This window comes from Notothenia rossii, assembly GCF_949606895.1.
Source record: "Notothenia rossii genome assembly, chromosome: 3".
In the NCBI taxonomy this organism is placed as follows: domain Eukaryota; kingdom Metazoa; phylum Chordata; class Actinopteri; order Perciformes; family Nototheniidae; genus Notothenia; species Notothenia rossii.
In genome coordinates this window covers 11133065-11154538 of record NC_136901.1, presented here as the reverse complement: position 1 = coordinate 11154538, position 21474 = coordinate 11133065, and the positions used below count along the sequence as shown (strand labels likewise).

Sequence of the window (21474 nt, the reverse complement as noted above, 5' to 3'; positions counted from 1 at the left end):
AGGAATTTAGTATTGTATTGCTGTTTTGGTGTCGTTTTTTTTCTTAATTTTTCATATAGTGTTATATTGTGTAGGGTAAACCTAGTAAAAAATTCAAAAAATGTCGTATTAGACATAATCCAATAATAAATTAACCTCTAAAAGTGTTGGGATATAATACTGGAGATGGCATAGCTTTTTCGTTTATTTCCAAAATGAACAAACACTCTCTGTTTCAGTCTGTAAGTTGTCTTATCGACTCTGAACTGAAGACTTTGTACAAAATAGGGAAATGAAGATACGATCTCACGATGTCCTCTATTGTGTTTTTCAGCGTTCCCTTATCAGCTACAAATCCAAGATGGTGATGCGTTCGATCCCAGAGCTTTTGAATGAATCATCCAACCACATCTCCATTGCTGTGGCACGGCACTTAAAAGAAGGCACCCCACCCCCCTCCTCTTCCTCCGACTCGGATGCAGATGTGGACGAGCTTCCCTTCATTCCTATGCCGCTCTCTATGGTCTTTTCTGGTTCCAGGGTCTCTCTCAACGAGATCCCGGGGGACGAAGATGGTACTGCATGGCCAAGTGTTGCCGCTGATGGCCCGAGGAATAAGGACAACATGGAGGTGGAAGGTACGAGAGAAGAGGCTTACAAAAGCAGGAAAGAGGAAGAGGAAACTCCTGATGAGGACAAAATGGAACAAACGAAAAGAGAGAGCCTGAAAAAAGAATCAAGTGTGGAGATGGACGAACCGCAGACCAAATCTAGACGGGCAACCATGAGGAGAGGGAGCTCTGCTGACTCAGCACTGCTTCTCCACATTGACCCAGAAGAGGGAAATGCTAAACAGGATTCAGAAGAAAGTAACAAGAGCCTGAAAAAGGCTGTTTCCATGGAACTACCCAATCGCAGCCCCAGCCCCGGGGGGACCAAGTTAAGCCAGGAGGATTACGCCCTGAAACTGGAACTGATGAGGCAGCGGTTGCTCAGGGGAGGAAACGCGGACAAGAAGATGAGCGGCCTGCGAGGGCCCTTGTTTGAAACGCTGGGCATGGAAGATGAGAGGCGGACGGGGTCTCTCGATAGGAACGTGAGGAGATCCAGAGCGGTGACATCAACTCTCACCAGAGCCGCCTCTTCAGAGACTACTACAGAGGACACGCCAAAGACCAAAGTTTTCCGTAAAAGCGCCTCCTTCAGCCAGGGGGATTCTGAGCCCATGCCCCTGCACCGCCGGTTCGGAGCCCCCTTAGAGATCCCATCCGTTGGCAATGGTAGCATAGATGGGAAGAAGCTACAGGAGGCAACGTCAATGTCCGCGCTCACAGAACAAACAACGCTGGAGTCTAGATCTGCAACGCCTACAAAAAAGACTTCCTTTATACTCCCAACACCAGGAAGAATGGACCAACAGAACAATGTGAAAGAACGGAAAGATTTGCAAAGTATGAATGAGAAGAACATGGATGAGATTATAGAGAAACGGACCAAAACCCAGTTAGAAAAGCCAGAGGAAGTAGAATCTGATTCTAGATCCCCTTCTGTAATTACTCCTATAATTGTAATAGAGGAGGCCGATGATCAAGAAGAAGAGAAGAAAGAATATCCCGAGTTGCATATTAATGAAAAAGGTACAAAGGCAGAAGAAAATAAACCATCATCTGCATATGCAAGTGTTTTTCAAGCAGTTGCGGGGCAATCTCACACATCTGAAGAGGCCAAATCCAAACAACACGCTGCTATAAGAGCCACAGAAAGTCCAACATTACCTGAACACCCCGCAGTGTTCGCTAAAGTAGCAACTGCTGATCGATCTCCCAGTGTTATTTCCACATCATCCAACCCTGATCTCACTGCTGCCCGCCAGCCTGTGCTCAGAACAGACATCAAAGACATCGACTCAGAGGAGGTCTTTGAAGCGAGGTTTAAGAAGCGGGAGTCGTCTTTGACCCGTGGCCTTCGGAAACTGACCAGAAATAAATCAGAGGAGAAATCCCCCTTACTAAACCGGAAGGGGGGCGAGGCGGGGGAAGAGGTTTACAGGCCGGGGGCAAGGGGGGCACCTGTTGAAATGGTGCCCAAAGGACTTCAGGAGAAATCCAAATCGGTTCAAGATTTAAGAGAAGACGATAAGGAAACAGGCCTCAGTTTGATCGGGAGGTTTTCCTTGCGGGCCAAGAGGTCATCGTCCGTTGATAAGAAGGCTGAGAAACCAAAGGAGGAAAAGCCTCAGGAAGTGCAGGAAGCGGCTGTGAGCAAGAGGGTTTCATGGGCTGTCGGTCGCAGTAAGTCCCTGGATACAAAGAAGGACGAGAGAAAAGCTGACGAGTCTTCGGTTTCTGCTATGAGGCGCAAGTTTGAGTCCAAAGTAGCAGGGATCTCGGCCAAAATAAGGACCCAATCAGAGGAGAGGAAGGACGCTGGGGGAAGTCAGAAAGAGCTGGTGCAAAAGGATTTGAAGAAAGTCAATGACTCCCCGGTCCTGGCAATGCGGCATAGGTTCGAGAACCAAGTGGCAGGAATCTCCTCGAAAATCCGCAGTCAGTCTGAGGAGAGAAAAGAGGATGAGGAGGGAAAGAAGACGCCCCTGTTCACCCGCCATCGTCATTCCCAATCTGAGGGGCGAGGACTCAAAGGAATGGGCATCCCAGAGAATCAGCTGGCGAAACAGACCGGCTCCGCTGCATCCAAGGAATCAATTGAATCCACTTCTAGTATGCATTCCGAGAAAGCCTCAGAGACGGAAAGGCGATCCCGCTGGGACAGGTGGGGTTTGAGGGGAAAGAAAGACAAAACCCCCTCTCAAACTGATCTGCCTTCATCCGTCCCCAAGGAGGAGAGTTTGTCAAAAAGCCAGCAGTTCAGCCGCTCCGCTTCGGATTTCGCTCCAGTGTTCCACATCAAACTGAAGGACCACATCTTATTGGAGGGGGAACCTGTCACTCTTACCTGCCTACCAGCTGGAAGTCCACCTCCAGAAATCACATGGACCATAGGTATCTGACCTTCCAAAAGATTCAGTTTTGTGCTTTTATAAAGTGGCTGCTATTCAGTGGCTTCAATTCTCTGTGTTTTCCAGATCGGAAACCGCTGGTGCTGGATGACAGAATCAACCTGATGTCCCACCCAGATGGAAGGCAGCTGCTCATGATCCCAAAGTCCAGTCGGAGGGACGCTGGAGTTTATGAATGTGTAGCTACCAACCCCATAGCTGCCATCACCACCTCCTGCACACTGTCCATCGCTTGTAAGTATCCTATTTAGACTATAATTATATCATCACCCACAGAATAACCATTAGGATATCAAATTCAAATTCAAACCAGCATTTTTGTATTCGTTCTACACTATGGAGACAGAGAGCTAGGCAGTTTTTTTCAAGAATTCACAATAACATGGAGTAATTGTTAAACTAGTAATAACTGTGTGGATGAAGTATTCCTTGGTCATGGTTATTGAATAGAATGAGGTTACTGGCAGCTGGGAAATGGAAAACCTTATTCATTAACCTCAACTGCAAATGATCACATGGAGCGAGTTCTCTAACCAGAGGCACAGCTGCTCTATTGCCTTTCTTACAGTAATTATCATCATTTTTTGAATTTTATGTAATTTAATTTTAATTGCGGGAAGAATGGTATGAATATTTATACAGTTGGAATAAATATTAATGTCAAGAGATTAACTTTACATTATATTGATTTAATGGATTTTTGTCCCTTCTCGTATCCATCATGTAATAGGGAACAAATTATGCTTCCTGTGATTTTGGAATTATCACACTAAAAACTCCAGTCATGCCTTTGGTGACAGTGTGTGATGAGAACAACAGTGCTTAAATTCATCCCATGGTGCTCACAAAGGCAGCAATAATAATAATGAGAGGAAAATTCATTTCTCAGACGTATGCTGAAACCCATTGCTTTAGAACTTTATTTGTTATTGCTTTGGACATGTAGTATTTCTAATCTCATCCACTGATGCTATTTGTCTCCCTTTGATAATCTCATCAGCAGTGTGAAAAATAGACAGCTTATCTCGTCTGAAGAATTGGTTCTAGTGTTGATGCCGATGCACAGGCCTAATGGTAAACACATTTTGAAATGAAGGACTGACCCTATTTGTGTCATGTTTGGTTTGGTGTGACGACAAAACTTTGTCTGGTTCTATTTTTGTACCCTGGGCTCTATAATGAACATCCTGTGTGTGGTATCTCATCATGACATTTTGATGCAAATCAATGTTTAATAAGTGATTGCTTAACAGAATTGTTTTGTAAGCTATTGGGAATTCAGAATTCAAAGTAATATATGTCTTCTCCCACAATTTGAAGGTGTCCCAAAACGTCCAGGGACTCCTGAAGTCCCCCAGACTTACAACAACACTGCCTTGGTGCTCTGGAAGCCGGCCGACACCAAGCCTCCATGCAGCTACACCCTGGAGAGAAAAACAGAAGGTGAGCAATTATTGTCATTTGACAAACCGTAGAAGTTCCTCTAACTACTTTTTAAATGAATAATTAAGCAGCATTCAGCTCATTGAAAAGAAATGTAAAATACATTGTGAAGGGAAAATGAGTTAGCCCATAAAGGAATAGTGACTGTGCCAGTGCTGCTTTCAAAACTGTTGTAGTCATCATAATATCATAATTAAGTGAATGAATATAAAGTCATACAAACTCTGGAGTAGCAGCCTTGGAGTTTGTGAATATTTATTAAGCTTTTTGGTCTGATGGATTTCAGTTCGGCATGTATTGCCATTTAATCTTCGCCAGGCAGCACTGATGTAGGTACCCACAGAACAATGCGTCACTACCTCATTTCCATTTTAATGCAGGTCTCTTTCAGCGTACCTGCATAACCAATAAGTTACGATGACAGGCGATTACTCAGCAGGCAATCTGAGCATTAACTTGTTTGTAAATGCAGAACATTTTATCTTGTGTTTCAATTTAAGCCTTCAGTCTTCATCCATATGCATGTGCAGATATCTAGCAGTTTGACAACACCGCCATCTGGCGTTCAATTTGTGAACTACAAAGAATATTTGCTATTCACATCAGGGTTTATTTTCTATATTAACACATCTATCCCAATCTGCAGGTGATCCCAACTGGCTGACTGTGGCCTCTGGAGTGGTCGACTGCTACTACAATGTCACCGACCTGCCAACAGGGGCCGTGTTTAGGTTCCGCATCGCCTGCAACAACAAAGCAGGACAAGGACCGTACAGCAACTGCTCCCATCCAGTCAGCCTGGACTCAAAAGGTAATTAAACACACTCAACATGTACATTACTGCATAGGGTTATGGGAGATTATCCTGCACTGGAACACACTAAAAAGACAAAACAGAACTCCCCCTCCACCTTAACCACCATGAAGGTACAAATCTGTAAGATTTATAAACAAACACATTGTAATTGTTGTGCCAATCTGTGTCTGTTCTGACAGCTGGAGGAGCGACGCCTGCTCTCGCCGTTATAAAGACAGTCCCAACTGCACCTGAACCAGTCGTCTCTTCCTCTGTGACTGTGCCTCCACCCAAGCCAGTCCAGAACAGCGCTCCCAGGATAGACTCCACCATCGCTTCCACCTTCACCTCTCCAAAAGAGGCAATCTCCCCTGTTACATCCCAATCTAAAACAGTGGTCATTCCCACCCCTCTGCCGTCTCTGCCTTCGAACCCTCCACTACAATCTGAAAAAATAAGCTCCTCTCTTCCCTCCTCACCCCCAGTCAAAGCCCCTCCACCCTTTGTTCTCCCCAAACCCCTGAGTCCAGTGAATGTGGTGTCTCCCATGACTCAGAGCCCACCCATGTCACCGCTAACAGCTCTTGTAACACCGCCATCAACACCAACCAAACCAGCCTCTGTGCCCACATACGCCCCCACCCCCGCCATCACAGCTCGTGTGATCCCCACTCCGGTCTTCTTTAGCCCACAAGTGCTCCAGGCTTCTAGCCTTAGCCCCTTCAGTGAGGGGGCCAGCACCGACACCAGAGGCACCCCATCAGGACGCACTACGCCCTCCACAACTCTACGGCAAGGGGTTCCACAGAAACCCTACACCTTCCTGGATGAGAAAGCCAGGTAAGACCAATACTGACCTTTTGGGGGAACATTTATTTTATTTATTTACTGTTTTTGTCTTATCATGCAAACTATAGTACTGTTTTTTTTTTTTTAAACCAGGGGTCGCTTTGGAGTGATCCGAGAGTGCCGTGAGAACGCGACGGGTAAAATCTACATGGCGAAGATAATTTCCTACAGCCAGGAGACCAAGCAGGACATCCTGAAGGAGTACGAGATCCTGAAATCCCTCCACAACGGAAAGGTCATGGCTCTGCACGAAGCCTACGTCACGCCGCGCTACCTGGTGCTGGTGGCGGAGTACTGCACCGGCAAAGAACTGCTTTACAGCCTCATAGACAGGTAGGAGGAAGGGTATAGAAACACATACTGAGAAACAGTAACTCTGACAGTACACATAGCATTTTACAGTTGAAGTCCATTTTGGTGACTTGAGCCAACTACTTTAATTCGGGGCTAATTGTACTCTTCTTTTAGTAGAACAAATTATAATAATAGTAGGAGGGTATTTATAGAGCTTATGTTCAGTTATTCCCCTGGGAATTAAAAACATTATCACTTTATCATATGATTACATTCGATCTCAGGAATTGGGAGATGTGGCTTGTATTAATAGACACTAATTCATATTTATTTATCCGGGGATGTTGCTAATTATGTCCTTTGCTTACTTTTCCTATCTGAGTATTTGATTATTGTTGATTCTCCTCATTGCCTTCCACAGGTTTCGTTATTCCGAGGACGACGTGGCGGGTTACCTGGTGCAGATCCTCCAGGGAGTGGAGTACCTCCACAACCGCCGCGTCCTCCACCTGGACTTAAAGTCCGACAACATCCTGGTGACCAACCTCAACGTCATCAAGATCGTGGACTTTGGAAGCGCTCAGGGCTTCAACCCGCTCAGCCTCAAACAGCAGGAGTCAGGATCGGGAACACTGGAGTACATGGGTGAGGACAACGACCTCTACTGACTGATTGAAATTACAGATGCTTTTCATTTTTGTAGTTTAATATATTATCAATCTGATCCCAGCTCCTGAGATGGTAAAAGGGGAAGTGGTTGGTCCCCCTGCAGATATTTGGACTGTTGGAGTTGTCACCCACATCATGTAAGTGAAATGTGAATTTACAATCATAAGACACTGGTTTACAATATTGAAATATAAGTAGATGGTCGGTAGATAATGCATTATCCTTACAATTGAGGAAAAACTGAAGCCATTGTCTGTGTTTACATCCAGGCTTAGTGGTCATCTGCCATTCGAAGATAAAGACCCTCTGCAAGTGGAATCCAAAATCCTATTGGCAAAGTTTGATCCCACAAAACTGTACCCAAATGTGTCCCAAAGTGCCTCCGCCTTTCTCAAGAAGATGTTGAGCAGTTACCCATGGTGAGTGCCAACTAAATTGTCCTTTACACTTCCTGTTGTAAAGAAAATTAAACTATTTTGTGTGTGTTTTTCCAGGGCGCGTTCGACTACACGAGACTGCTTCACCCAGGCCTGGCTGCAGGACTCCTACCTGATGAAGCTGAGGAGACAGACTCTCACCTTCACCTCCGGCCAACTCAAAGAGTTCCTGGTGGAGCAACAAAGCCGGCGCTCAGAGGCCGCCACCAAGCACAAGGTGATGCTGCGCACTTACCAGGGCTCCCCCAAATCCCCGGCGCCTGGGACCTCACCGCAAGTTCCCAGCCCCAAGTGAGATGGAGGGGGAAATGAAGCACCACACATGAGAGAAGGATCTGTCATAAAACACCTCAGTGAAACATGAAAAATGTCAGACTGAGGTTAAGGCACAGAAAGCTGGATACATCTTAAATATCCAAAGAAAAGACAGGAGTCCTCGTGTTATTTTAGGAGAATTCAACATTCAACGCTAAAGAGATGAGACTTGATGAATTGGTGGAGTCCAGAACTGCTCAGAAACTGTTAATATACTAAAAGGACACAGGATGTTCTTCGCTTTCCTCTCATTGATTGCACAATTTCTTAGTCACATTGTGAATTCTGAAAGTACACTGTTTGGTTTAGATGAACATTGGTCTCCAGATCAGCCTGGAACAACCTTGTTTATGTCACTTTTTTAGTATTCAACAACTCATGTGAATGTACCAAGCTGCTATTTAATTTTTTGCATTTACATTTTAAAACTCAAATCCAAAAATATGTTTTTTTTTTCTTGAAATTGTTTACTTTTTCATGTTAATTTATGTGCATGTGTGTGCCTGCGCGAGCATTTTTGATTCACTTTTTTGACTTAGCATCGAGGCAAAAGAATAAAAGTATTAAGGAGTGTCTTTGTGATTGGTGTTAAGATTCACACTGTAAAAATGAACTCTTTTAGGGTGAGCTAGGAGTTTTTGGTACAATTTCTTGTTCTGTGGTTAAAACTCATTTAAGAAACAACGAAAAGCAGTCTGTAATGCAGATAACATTTTACTTGGAAAAGTCATACACTGGTGAATTGCTGTGTTCCTCAGTATTACCCGCCGTGGTTGGTCAGGTTATTGAAATCGTGATCACCCAGTCAGTGCCTAAATTGGATTAATATCCAAAATATTTATCGTGTAAATGTTTCTCCATTAGATGAATTATTTGATCAAAGCAAACATTTGACTGCAATATTTGACTATACAACATACAACATGCAGTCCTTGTAATATTAGAACGTCTTGTGTATTGCGCTATCACAGTGTTCCTTTTTGTATGAATTTGGATGGTTGGAGATTTGTAAATGTACCAATTTGCAGTGTTTATATGTGGGAAAAGTTGAAGATGTTTTTATGACATAGTATGTAATAAACTATTGATACAATTGGGAATATGAACTTGGTTCTCTCTGTGGAATAGTTTCTGACTCTGCGTTTCCTTGATGTCAAATATCTGGTGTCTTTGTAAAGTGCATGCATTCTTCTTACACCCAGCATTAAGCGTACACTATAAAGAAACGTGTCACACAAATCACACACTCTAAAAATAAAAGGTAAAATAAAGGAAGAACTGTTGGAATACAAATATATATTTAATAAACAAACGATATCTTACATAATATATCATTTTAAAAAGCGTATTAATACCCACGCAGCCAGACATTCCCCTGCTACTGTATTTTGAATGAGAACTAAATGTACACGAGGCAGAGGGACGGCACTTGTGCGACGCTCCCTGACTAGAGGCAGTTTCAAGGGGACCCAAACTGGGCGTTTCTGTGCCACTTCTACAAAAAGTGTTGCTGTTGGGCAAGTTTTCACTTACATTAGCTATTACACAACAACTACAGTAGTACTCACCCACATATACATAAACGTGCAAGTCGATAAGTAGCAAATGTGGTGAAAACTGCGTCATTATAGTGTTGTGCTGCGTAGTATCACAGAAAGAACCGTTAGCTAAAGTTAGTTTGTTTTGCTATCTGTAGCCTAATAGTAAATTACGTAAGGCTAATGTAAATGTCATGGACGCATAGTTGAGCATATGCTACAAAAATACCCATCGTAAGAAGTGTAAAGGGCATAATATATTTTTTCAAGCAGTAACTTTTACTGTAATAAGTGCTGTGTGGCTAGCCTGCTAGCTACGTTTTGAGTAACTTTGTTTCAGGCTACTTTAAGGGACCATCTGCAAACTTGCAAACAGCAGGAGTGGGAGTGTTGTCCGCAGCCATTGCCTTACTGCGCCACTTTAAGTGAAATGGGAAGCCTTGAAACCTCCATGTTTGTATCTTGAAATTGCGAGCGGAGTTGAGCACCATATTGAATCAAAGTTGCCATCTCCTTGACAAATATTTTATTAAGTTTCACACTTCAAACTTTAGCGTGTATCCGACATCGGACGTGTAATGGATGTATGTAAGATACTTTTTGCGATGTTTCCCGGGGTGTTTCGGCTTCTTTTCCGTACATGTTAAGTTGGTTTAACACACCGAGTCTGCGATCAATCTAACTTTAAAGTGTGAGGTCAGCACTGTAGATCAGACCTGGATGTGATGGACAATCCGTCCTCAATAATCACCCAAGTCAGCCGGGATGAAGAGGGGAGTAAAGCCGCAGGGGAGAAGGGTAAGTCTTTATTTTTGTCCCGGTTGTGTTTTGCACTCATGCCCCCCGAAAAAAGTTGTGCTGCTCCGTGAGTGAAAGTTCACGATCTTCACTTCAGACCGTACTGAGATCTGATTTACTTCAACAACTTTTGCACTTGTGTGAATAGCAACATTAGTAAAGTGGATTAAAAGTCACAGCACTAAAACTGTCACTGTTTCTCACTTCTGCATATTAGGGCTGCGGCCCTTTGGCCTGTGATGAAAGTAAAGGAAGTGACGTACCAATGCAATTATGCAGCTATAAGACATAAATAAAAACATAAACATGTCCTACAGTCATTATCAGTGATTGAAGAAATACTCAGATGTTTAACTTAAGTAAAAGTAGCAAAAGTATATTGTAATATATGTACCGTTGAAAGTGAAAGTCATGCATTCAAAGTCTGACTTAAGTGAAAGTGCACTTCAGAATCATGTGATATGAATGGATTATGATTACTGATCAATTAACGTGAATCAAATCTGTTATCAATTCGTATAAATGGATATATTAATTCCTCAAAAGTGTGTCTGTGGGAAAATCTTATTATTTGATCCTAAGAATGCATGTGTGATCTCTTCTATGTTGCTGCCATGGCTTTAAATGTAGAGTATTTGTATTACAATGCTGCTCTGTTTACCTCTTAATTACATAACGAAGCTGTAACATTGAGATTTCCTCAATGTAACACTAACTTTATCAGATCTGTGTTCACGAGCATGCAATGTTAGCACTGCTGCTGTACACAATCCAATGAGATGCCACAGAGTGTAAACACAGGTTACTGAATAATCCACACTTTGAAAACATGTTGTCTCTGTTTCCTGCATTAAGAGATATCGACATGATGAGAACCATCGAGAAAACGTTCAGTTTCTCTGAGACTCAATAAGAGGATCATTTTGGTCGACTAAAATTCTATAGTTTGAAATCTAAGCATTTTAGGGTTATACATTTGCTTACTAAATTGAAAGCCTATATGTCTAATGGCTGCTCATGTACGGCCATCTTTGATGTGGTATAAGTGTTTCTCAACAGCACAACCGAGCAAGGTGTTGCTTAATAAACTGAGTCATGTCACTACGACTGATAACATCTGTTATACGCTTAAAAATTCTCTAAACATTTCAATTTCTAAAACCCTTTATTTAGTACAAAACTATGTTATTCTTAAATGAAATAAGCTGACAGGAGAAGTCTCTTACTGCATTGCAAGAAAAATAGATAGGCCTGAAAATATTGTCAAATAAGGGCTGCTCCATTATTGCAAAAATCATAATCACGATTATTTTTGGTCAATAATTGATATCATGATTATTAAATACGATTATTCATTTACTTTGAAAACATCAATTTATTGAACTATAGAAATCAAAAATAATTTGAACAGTATCTTTTTCAAAACAAAAATATTTTTATTTAGTTTCGACAATCAATCAATGAACAGTATCTTTTTAACTACTGATTACCATGAAAGTATAATTTAACTGAAAAACCAATACAAAAATGATAAATGTATATGTACATTTAAATAAATAATATCAAAAATAATAAATACCAATACATTGTTTCCCCAACCATTGTCTTGTCTTTTTTTTTTTACAATACATATTTATAGCTCCAAATTGCAACTAATCTATCTACTGTCACTTTTCACATTGAACATGTGCTCTTTTATTAAATAAACTAAACACTTTTATTTTAAGTTATGAGTTTAGTGTTTTTGACCCTAGAAACACCGATGCATTAATCAATAACTATAATCCAGAGCTCCTCTCTGCTCCAGAGGATTTTAAAAAGAAAATATCTCAACAACAAATATTTTGCAACCTTAAGAGCTTTTGCGTGCTGTTTCTGTTTTCTTTCATTGGAATTTGAACGTTTTATAACCATGACATCACTAACTAATCTAAACGTTTCATTAGTTTGTTTTATTGGAGAGTTTTATTATCCCCTGAAAGTGTAGCAGCTGTTTAAAAGGCCATTCAGTTCAAATGATGAAACTTCTCTTCAAGATTAAAGCACATTTAAACATGTTTCTCAGCTGTCAAAGAGGAAGACATTATTAGGAGTGGGAGCGTCGATTACACAAAATTATTACGACTTTTAAAATGAACCCTGGGTTGATAAAAGTATTGCACACTGATGCCACGCTGTGATAAATCAGCATATGAATTATTCAATGTTTATAAGTTACGGGACAGGAGAGAACATGTTGAGGTAGGCATTTCTGTTTCAGGAATTAGGTTTTGGTTCTAGGTAGAGTTGCATCTTGTGGTATTTTGTATTTTGACACATTGTTAGTTTACTCCAAGCCTATACATGCTTTTCTCTGCATTATTGAAGTCTTAAAGTGAAAATGAAATAAAGCCCTGAGCAGATGTAACAGAGACTTTTTATCCCATTTACACACAAACGCAAACGAAACAAACCGAATACGATATCAAAAAAGTGTTCCGTTCACACGAGACCGTTCGAAAGCGCTGGAGACGCTGTAGTACATATGCCGGGCCTGTAAGTGGCGCTGTACTTTCGCCACAAAATACATCAAAAGCAGCGAAGAAGAGCCCCGAGCATGGTTGCCATGGTTGCCCTTCTGTTTATGCCCCGCGGTGGATTTAGCAACATGTAGTTCATGTAATTCTCCATGTCCACTTGTTGCTGATGGTTTTGGTAGAGGAGCTGTAGATTTTGCACTAACTAGCAGCAGAGGTGGGGAGAGGCGGGGCTATGGCTTCATCGTTATCAGGAAAATGATCGTATAGGGCGTACACACAGAGCTGTTTGGCCCTCCAGAGCGTTCCGGTTGCAGATCTATCCACCTTGGGACCCGTTATCGCTTGCGGGGTCCGTTTCCGCGTTTCCGTTACGGCCTCGTGTGAACTAACGGGCTATACGAAAGAGAGAAGTAGCGGATACAACCGTTTGCGTTCTCGTGTAAACAGCACCTGAACACAGCATTAGCCATCAGAAGATGCAAAACCTGCAAAATGACATTTCTCTTAAATAACTGTGTATTCATGATCTTTTATTTGTTGAATTAGTAAGAATACAGCAGTGTAAAGCAATGTGATGCTCCAAAACAGCTACTAATACTTAAGATGGGAACATCTTAATTTCTTAAATGTATGTAATGTATGTAAACTTAGATTTAGAAATGGTAGAGCTAAACTTATTTAGTTGTTATGGTAATTTTTCAAGCTAAGGTTGTCAACATATTATATTTAATAACAATATTATCCAAAACGGGAAGATTTACTGCTGCATGATAGCAAATTACAAAATCAACTTAAAGACAATAATGATAGTGGTAATAGTTATGGCGCTCTACAGTGCATTTAATCTGCATTTGAAATATGTTTTAAGAACAAGACAATGACCATTGTTTTGTCTCCACATTTGTACAGATTGTATTGGACTGTACGTCCAAAACACATTTTCTGATGACTCAGATTTAGGAAGACAGGGGATATTTTGTTAGCTGACGTCGACAGTATGTCAGCTGTACTCCATAAATTCCTTTTCTTCCGTCCCTTTTATGAATTAAAACCGCTTACATTGTGTTTCAGGGTTAGGGTAGGTCATTTTATATGGTGAAAGGCGTGTGAAAAAGTATTAAAGCTCAGGGAGAATGGAGGAAGTGAATGAGGGCGAGGGAGTGAACGCTGGAAAGGATATGGACTCAAGGGAGGGAGTGAGGTCACTAGGGAGTGAAAAAGGCAACAAGGAGAGCAAAATGAATTTAGGACATAAGGGAGTGATTATTGTTATAAGGCACTGAATAAGATCCTTTATTTATTTCACAGCTAAGATGTGTCAAATGACCAATTTCTGCTTCCTAGCTGAACCCTGATTTGCCATGAAAGTGACTGGGAAGAAGCTACATGGATTTGTTTGTCATAAGCCCGTTGTCGCTACACTAAAACATGAAGGCAGCAGCAGCTTCCTCCTCTGATACCCGTCTGTTTCCTCTTCCTGTTTTGGCCTGAGCGCGGCAGAGGCCAGCGGAGGGTCAGACAGGATTTGAATCCACAAATGGAGCAGGAGGGAATGGCAGGGTTTGAATAAAAGAGCGGAGAGAGAGAGACGCACAACGGAGGTTTGTGTGTTGGTAACACAGACACGTACGGAGAGAGGGAGTGTGGGGGATAAAGAGACAGAAAGTGTTAATAGGAGATTTATGGGACAGGGCAATAAAGCAATTGGACATTTGGCTTGACACACTTTGGCGGACGCTGACATAATCTCAATGACTGACCTACATTTAAAAGGGAATGGTTGAAGAACCACTTGGTAAACTGTTCAACTGAAGAAAATAAAGTCTAAAATCCATGATCATATGTTTACATTGTAACAGCAAAGGGACAGTGCACATAAAATAAAAAGTACACTAATGTACTAAATAAAGAGTTAGGGTTGATCAGTAACACAACAAAACACAAATGTAAAAGAAGATTGGACAAGCAGCGTTTTGCGTTCTTTTTTTTACCTTGAATGTCTTAACACTCACTTTTGGTCTCCACCCACTTTTATTGCACTATTGTCAATAAAACGATTTTACAATACGCGTAAAAAAAAAAAACCAGTTTCCAGGAAGTTTTAAAGCGCAGCCAAGTACTGTAAGGAGTCTTATTGTTATTATACCTGTTGAGCTGCACAGGTGCACACTTCCTGCTCTGCCATGGCTCAGCAATCAACAGATAAACTCAAGAGACTAAACTCAATCACCTGATGCCAACATTTGCTGACTTTGCGGAATCAGCTGGAGCTTTTATCATGTAGTTAAAACAAACAATCGGTGGCAGAACAATTCAAGTCACCTCCGATATGCACCCCATAGCTAAAACTTCAGGGGTTTAGGATGTGTTGTTTGCTTACTGTGCCGTGAAGAAGGGAAGAATAAGCCATTTTTTATAGTCGTTTTAATTTGCTGTTAACGTCAGTTGGTATTTAAAATAGACCGACAGAATGGTGACCGCCTCTTCCTCTCTGCAGGCTCTTCCCCGGCTCCTTCCTCCAAGAAGCCCCGGAGCCGCGGCCTCTTCTCCAGTCTCTTCTGCTGCCTGTGTCGAGACCAGCCCGACCCCCCGCCGGTCAACAACAACGCCCCCCTGCTGGTGGAGGAGAACGGAACCGTCTCCAAGGTGTGTTTACCCCTCGTGTCTCTCGTGGCGTGTTTTGACAGCAGTGGAAAGATCAAATCTGTGTTCAGAGACAAGCCAGATTATAACTGCATTTACATATTTTGTTCTACTTCCGTCATCCCTCAAATACTTGTATATACCTTGCTGTGTGCTGGTTTGAATAAATATCATGTTGTGTTTTTTTTTAGAACCAGGTAAAGCCACTTCTGCATCCAGTGAAGTCAAAAGACTCGGGAAAGATCTGTGTGGTGATAGATCTGGACGAGACGTTAGTTCACAGCTCTTTTAAGGTAAAGTGAAACTGTTATTTCTATATATCTTAGGTTTCTATATGCAAATGAAACGGGGGAATTCAGAAATCTACAGATGCAAATAGATCAAATAAGTAAGATTGACTTTCTGCAAGTCTGAGAAAATGATTGTTATGGGAGCAAATGTGTCAGCGCTTAAAGAAAACAATGCCTGCAGTGTCTCGCCCTCATTTCTTACATCATGCATGGACTTAAAGAAATAATTTGTTTGTTTTTTTTCTAACCAGGGGGCTGTAAAACACAAAGTTGTCCCCTGTGATCACATTACAGCACAAGATAGTTATGTTAAATAGCAAAACACATGTCTGCATCAGGCCCACATCCCCACATCTGGTTGTTGTTGTTGGCTCTGCCGGTGACATTTTAGTCATCGATGACAAACGGCAAACCGAAGTGAGCTGTTTCTCCAACCCAAATAAACACAGATGCTCCTAAATACACACACACACACACACACACACACACACACACACACACACACACACACACACACACACACACACACACACACACACACACACACACACACACACACACACACACACACACACACACACACACACACACACTCACTCTCACTCTCACTCTCACTCACACTCACACTCACACTCACACTCACACTCACACTCACACTCACACTCACACTGCAGGCTGTTTGTCTCTACCTGCTTCTATCCTGCAATAACACCACAGTGATATTTCATACGGTAAGAGAAACAATGTAGTGTTTAGTAAAACAAGCCTGCAGCCATTCCTGGAAGTAAACAGACTTTCTTGTGACTTTTATATTGCTGTTCAGCCATGTTAAAGAAGCGGAATATGAATACTTTATTCATCCAATGGGGATTTGATTTCTAAGAAAGATGCTCCATTTTAAAATGTCCAATAAAAGTCCAAATGCAATACAAATATTTCAATCATTTAAAGGTGGGGGTAGGTAAGTTTGAGAAACCGGCTCGAGATACACTTTTTGTTATATTCCATGGAATGCTCTTAACATCCCGATAGCAATAAATATCTGAAGTGCTTTGACAAAAAATCCATAAAAAAATGTCATCTGTTGAAGCCGTAGCGCTGTAAAAAGCACAACCAATCATTTTTAGCCAGCTAAAATAACAGCCTTCCATCTGTGCACAAACTTATCTCGTGGCCTCATTGGTCATGTGCGCGTTCGTTTGTGTTGGAGGAGGGGCTCTGTAAGGAAGTGGCAGATTTTTTCCGGTTGTGTATTTTATTTTATTTTTTTATTCTAGCGCACTCGAGCTGGTTTCTCCAAAATCACCTACCCCACCTTTAATATTCAATTGAATCATTTTTGTTGTCCTTCCAACAGCCTGTGAACAATGCAGATTTCATCATTCCTGTGGAAATAGATGGAACAGTACACCAGGTAATGTTTGCGTCACACACACGATGTCCTTACTGTGTTGTCATCAGTGCCTCACTGCCCTTGCGGTTGTTTTTAAATTGCTGAGTGTAGAAGCTGCTGCCGGTGATTAAGAGATTTGAAGATGGAGATGCTTGACACTCTGTGGGTCTGGGCCTGATTCAAGTAATCCAGGATAGGTTTGTTCAGACAAGCAAAGCCTATTCCGGATGACTTGGTTCAGGAACGCTACCCTTCAGCCTCCGACGCCACGGAAAGGAGAAAAAAAATGGAAGAACTTCAAGGAAACAAGTCTTTACTTTAGCAGCCAAATGCTCTCAGTGAACCTATACGAGTACCTTCATATTACGTTTCCAATGATTTACATCCACGACTACACCCATGTGGCACAGGAAGCAAAGATTATTTTATACAGCGAAAGAAAGCGCCATGGTTCCTCAGACAGTGAAGGTTTGTAGAAACATGTTTTATTTTGTAAAAGCAGCAGCCGGTTTGATACATTCCTGTGTTTTCCAGGTGTACGTGCTGAAGCGGCCGCATGTCGACGAGTTCCTGAAGAGAATGGGGGAGCTGTTTGAGTGCGTGCTGTTCACTGCCAGTTTAGCCAAGGTGAGAAATACTGCCCTGCTGCCAACTGCTGCTCAGTGTCAATAAGTACAAACCAAAATACTTGTGCACTACATAAAGTTGTAGTTGAATTCAAACTACATTGAATAATTGCAGAAGAAGGGCAACGGCGAATTTGACTATTCAAATTTTAAATAATTGAAAATAAGAGGTAGGAAGTAAGAAAAAGTGTCATTGGGAAAAGGTTTTCCAGCAATAGGGTGGGCAAAATGTCAAAAGGAAACTCTAAGAGGTGTGACTTCAATTTGGTAGCACAATAATTACTTGAAAGTTGCCACAGACCATAACTGCTCACGTCCTTTTATTATTGTATTAACTTACAGTCAATTTACGCTTATTCTTACAACTGACGTTATCAACCTTTAGCAGCAAAGGCTACACTTGTCTGTGTTGTTTTTTTATTTCTGAAAGCTTTCGTTGGTTTAGGAACTGATCTAATTTATGTTTCTTTTGTTTCAGTACGCAGACCCCGTCTCCGACTTGCTGGACAAGAGGGGCGCTTTCCGCTCCCGCCTTTTCCGGGAGTCGTGCGTCTTCTATCGAGGAAACTACGTCAAGGACCTGAGTCGCCTGGGCCGGGACCTAAACAAAGTCATCATCGTGGACAACTCTCCCGCCTCCTACATCTTCCACCCCGATAACGCAGTGAGTAAAACACACCGCACCTGAGTGAGTCATGATCTACAAAATAACGTTGATGCTGATGACTTGCGTTTTCATCCAGGTGCCCGTGGCCTCGTGGTTCGACGACATGTCCGACACGGAGCTCCTGGACCTCCTGCCTTTCTTCGAGAGGCTGAGCAAAGTGGATAACGTCTACACGGTGCTCAAGCAACAAGGGACCGCGAGCTAACGGTGTTCTCATCTCAGCTCTGAACAAAACGGCGTACAGATAAAAAAAAATCACCCACACCGGAGAGGCTCCAGCTCTCACTGCCAACCAGACTGCTTCACAGCTGACCGAGCCTTCACCTCCCCAGAATCACAACAACACTTCTGGGAGTCTTCAGCGACTTCGATGACGTCATCACTGCCACCTCCTGGTCAAACAGAAAACTCCTCTGAAAATCAGCTTGTAACTTTTCTCCTAGGAAAGCATGGATGAATGTTTTAGGATATTTCTGCAGTGTCACTGAACTTGCTAAATCTGTAGCCATGAATGCTTTGGACACAGACTTGGGTACTGGACTTCTCTCCTCGATGCACAATATGCAGGATTCTGGTAAGCAGGAATCAAGTGAAAAAGGTAGATTTACGTACAAATAAGCCTTGTCGGTCTTGTCATTGAAAGAGAAGATAGTGTACACGTACTGTAGATGTCTGTTTTTGAAAAAAATTCACTTCGCACCCTAATTCTTTTCAGGCATGTGATATCTCTTTGTCATTTTAGAGTGATGTGATCAAGTATTTTTGAATAATCATGACAGTGTTATGGATGAATCTGACAAAAAAAATATATGATCAGGAGTGTATAATTCACTAATATCAAAAGGATTGGACAGCACGAGTTCAGTCCCCCCTCTCAGTGCTATTGAACTGTGGGAATTTAGGTCAGAGAAAATCAATATACTCGTCTAATCCCTTTTTAAAATAGTTTTATAAGTGGGAATTGAGCCCTATTAGACAAGCAGTAAGACACTAATAAGAAATCCAACCATCTGCACATGGCAGCTGATTTCGAAAGGTGGTTTGAAGACTGATGGACAGCCAAAATGAGAAACAATTGATCCCAGAGACAAAAGGACCAGGTTTTATTTTTCTCTGATGGGTTCTGGTCCTCGTTTTAAAGCCACTGACGAAACTTGAATTTCTCGCAGTACATACAGGCTGTTTTAGCGGCGGTATGATGCAGGAAAGGTCACAGCTTGGCTTGTCTTAAGCTACAACGTGCATTTTATTTTTCCCTAAGCGGTACACATTGGCTGGAAAGTATTTCAGGACTTTATAATAGAAATGTGTCGAGATTCAAAGGAAAAATCCACACTGTGACACTTTTAATAAACAGCTATTGGTGATTTATTTTGCACCTCTTTTCTGTTATTTGGATGGATTCGGTTGGATTGACATGCCGTAAAGGTGAGGTAGTTCTAGTGCAGCTACAATTGAGTTTAATAGAGAAAAGACAGAAGAGGTAGGCAGTCAAAGTACTGATTCTGCTTATTATTCACTCAAAATCACCAACGGCTATCAAAAAATAATGGTTTGACGGTGGAATTGACTTTGAAAACTCATTGAACACATTGGGTCGTACACATTTAAATCTGTATATTTTTATAAGCTCTATAAGGTGATGTTGGTCCAGCAGTTTGTCAGAGCAGTGTTATTTTCCCCCCTCATATGCGTTGACAATACCATGTGTTAACACCGATGGATGAAGCCGTGGATTTGACGAAGAGCCTCCATAGCAGGGGCAGGGATGACAATTAAATCCGCCATTTAAGAGCTATAACATTATTTTTCTATGTTTAACAAATATTGTCAATCACATGTCTTTCCTAAATAATAACTGATTCATTTTTCTCACCGTGGAGTGGTCCTCTTATACAATATTTTGCAATTCGTTTTCCAAAAGGGGAAACATTTTTCTTGCTGTTTTTATGCAAGACCTGGTTGGTTACCTCGTATATTAATAGGTAATAAATGCATCAGAAACACCAGCAAATTACTAAAATGATAGCATCATACTGTTGTAGGCACATAACAGGGTTGTCATTTTTGGTGTGTGTTTTATGTAAACCATCATCACATGTCTCAATTAGGTTCATTGCTTTTGTTTTTTTCATTTCCTTGGCAAACAGGATTATGAATAGGAAGTCATTTTGATTACATATAAACCCAGTAATGTGTCACTACAGGGGCCCATTCACTGATACTGTACTTCTCACACATTCAGTAGATATGTATATTTTGTTTTGCACAGTAATACAGCAAACAAATGTTCATTAATATATGGAATATTCATGTTACTGTACTCATGATTGAATAGATGTAACCTTTCATTTTTCTTGACCTGTTTTATCATACCAAATTTATATATGGACTGTATGTAATAATGCCATTTCCTCCCCATAAATGCTAAATGAAAGATGGTCCAAGTGTCGTTTTGTTGATCATTTCTTTTTTCTAAAACAAATAGATTGAAAAAGTAGCATTTGTGAAAATGTGGGTGTATAATATATATTTTTGTTTAACATAACACATCATAAACAAATATTTAACATTAATTTCTGAATTCCCTATCTTTAATTGATAACTTTTCCCCTGTTAATCACAACATGATTAGAAATAATTTAATTAAAGAGGGTGCTGATAAAAGGTACGCATATATCATTAATATATAACTAAATATTAGTATTCCATCAAAAATAATATGTTTTCCGGTCACTTAGGGGCAACATAACAGGCTGTAAACAAACATTGTCTGTATCAAGATTAATTAGCTACCTGTCGGCTAACTTGTTAGCAAACGTTTGCCCAGTTACACAACACAACTAGCTGACACAGAGCAACATTAGCATTCATTTGGAGTCATGTTGATGGGGAATTGATGAACGTAAGTTGAATGATTACTCTCATTTTATTTATATATAAACACGTCAGAGAAATATATCTTCTTTCTCGACTAAATTATTTTCACAAATTAGCTAGCCATCCAATAGGTAATTTGAGAAGCATTAGCTAACTGTAGCTCAAGCTAACTAGCTAGCCGCTAAAAGTCTGCCTTCGGTGCGTGTGAGGTAATGTTTACACGTTGTATTTTTTATTTTCAACCTCTATTTATTTCCAATTATTAATGGTGAATGCTGTATTAAATGTACCAGAAGCTATGCTTGTAATGCAATAAAAA

General features: G+C 41.2%; 2 protein-coding genes across 2 annotated transcripts in view; both read left to right on the top strand.

The window, feature by feature from the left end:
* Positions 1–8907, top strand: part of LOC307031824 (striated muscle preferentially expressed protein kinase-like) — a 39719-nt gene extending 30812 nt beyond the window's left edge. The window contains exons 33-42 of the mRNA XM_079669269.1: positions 314–2981; positions 3065–3232; positions 4319–4441; positions 5088–5252; positions 5438–6077; positions 6180–6419; positions 6802–7025; positions 7111–7186; positions 7319–7468; positions 7544–8907. Coding sequence (XP_079525395.1) covers positions 314–2981; positions 3065–3232; positions 4319–4441; positions 5088–5252; positions 5438–6077; positions 6180–6419; positions 6802–7025; positions 7111–7186; positions 7319–7468; positions 7544–7781 — 4692 coding nt within the window. The 3' untranslated portion in view covers positions 7782–8907. The remainder of the gene's footprint in view (positions 1–313; positions 2982–3064; positions 3233–4318; positions 4442–5087; positions 5253–5437; positions 6078–6179; positions 6420–6801; positions 7026–7110; positions 7187–7318; positions 7469–7543) is intronic.
* A 403-nt stretch (positions 8908–9310) lies between these two features.
* ctdsp1 (CTD (carboxy-terminal domain, RNA polymerase II, polypeptide A) small phosphatase 1) lies at positions 9311–20717 on the top strand. The gene is made up of 7 exons (XM_079673027.1): positions 9311–10137; positions 15154–15302; positions 15491–15592; positions 16947–17003; positions 17517–17609; positions 18087–18272; positions 18352–20717. Exons 1-7 carry the CDS (start codon positions 10065–10067, stop codon positions 18478–18480), a joined length of 789 nt encoding a protein of 262 aa, XP_079529153.1. The 5' UTR covers positions 9311–10064; the 3' UTR covers positions 18481–20717.
* Positions 20718–21474: the final 757 nt, after the last annotated feature.

What these genes read in the sequence shown, in the direction of transcription:
- ctdsp1 (XM_079673027.1), top strand. Translation starts at nt 10,065, where the DNA reads ATGGACAATCCGTCCTCAATAATCACCCAAGTCAGCCGGGATGAAGAG. An exon ending in TAGATGGAACAGTACACCAG is followed by an intron (nt 17,004 to 17,516) that starts GTAATGTTTGCG and finishes TGTGTTTTCCAG; the next exon opens with GTGTACGTGCTGAAGCGGCC. An exon ending in TCTTCCACCCCGATAACGCA is followed by an intron (nt 18,273 to 18,351) that starts GTGAGTAAAACA and finishes GTTTTCATCCAG; the next exon opens with GTGCCCGTGGCCTCGTGGTT.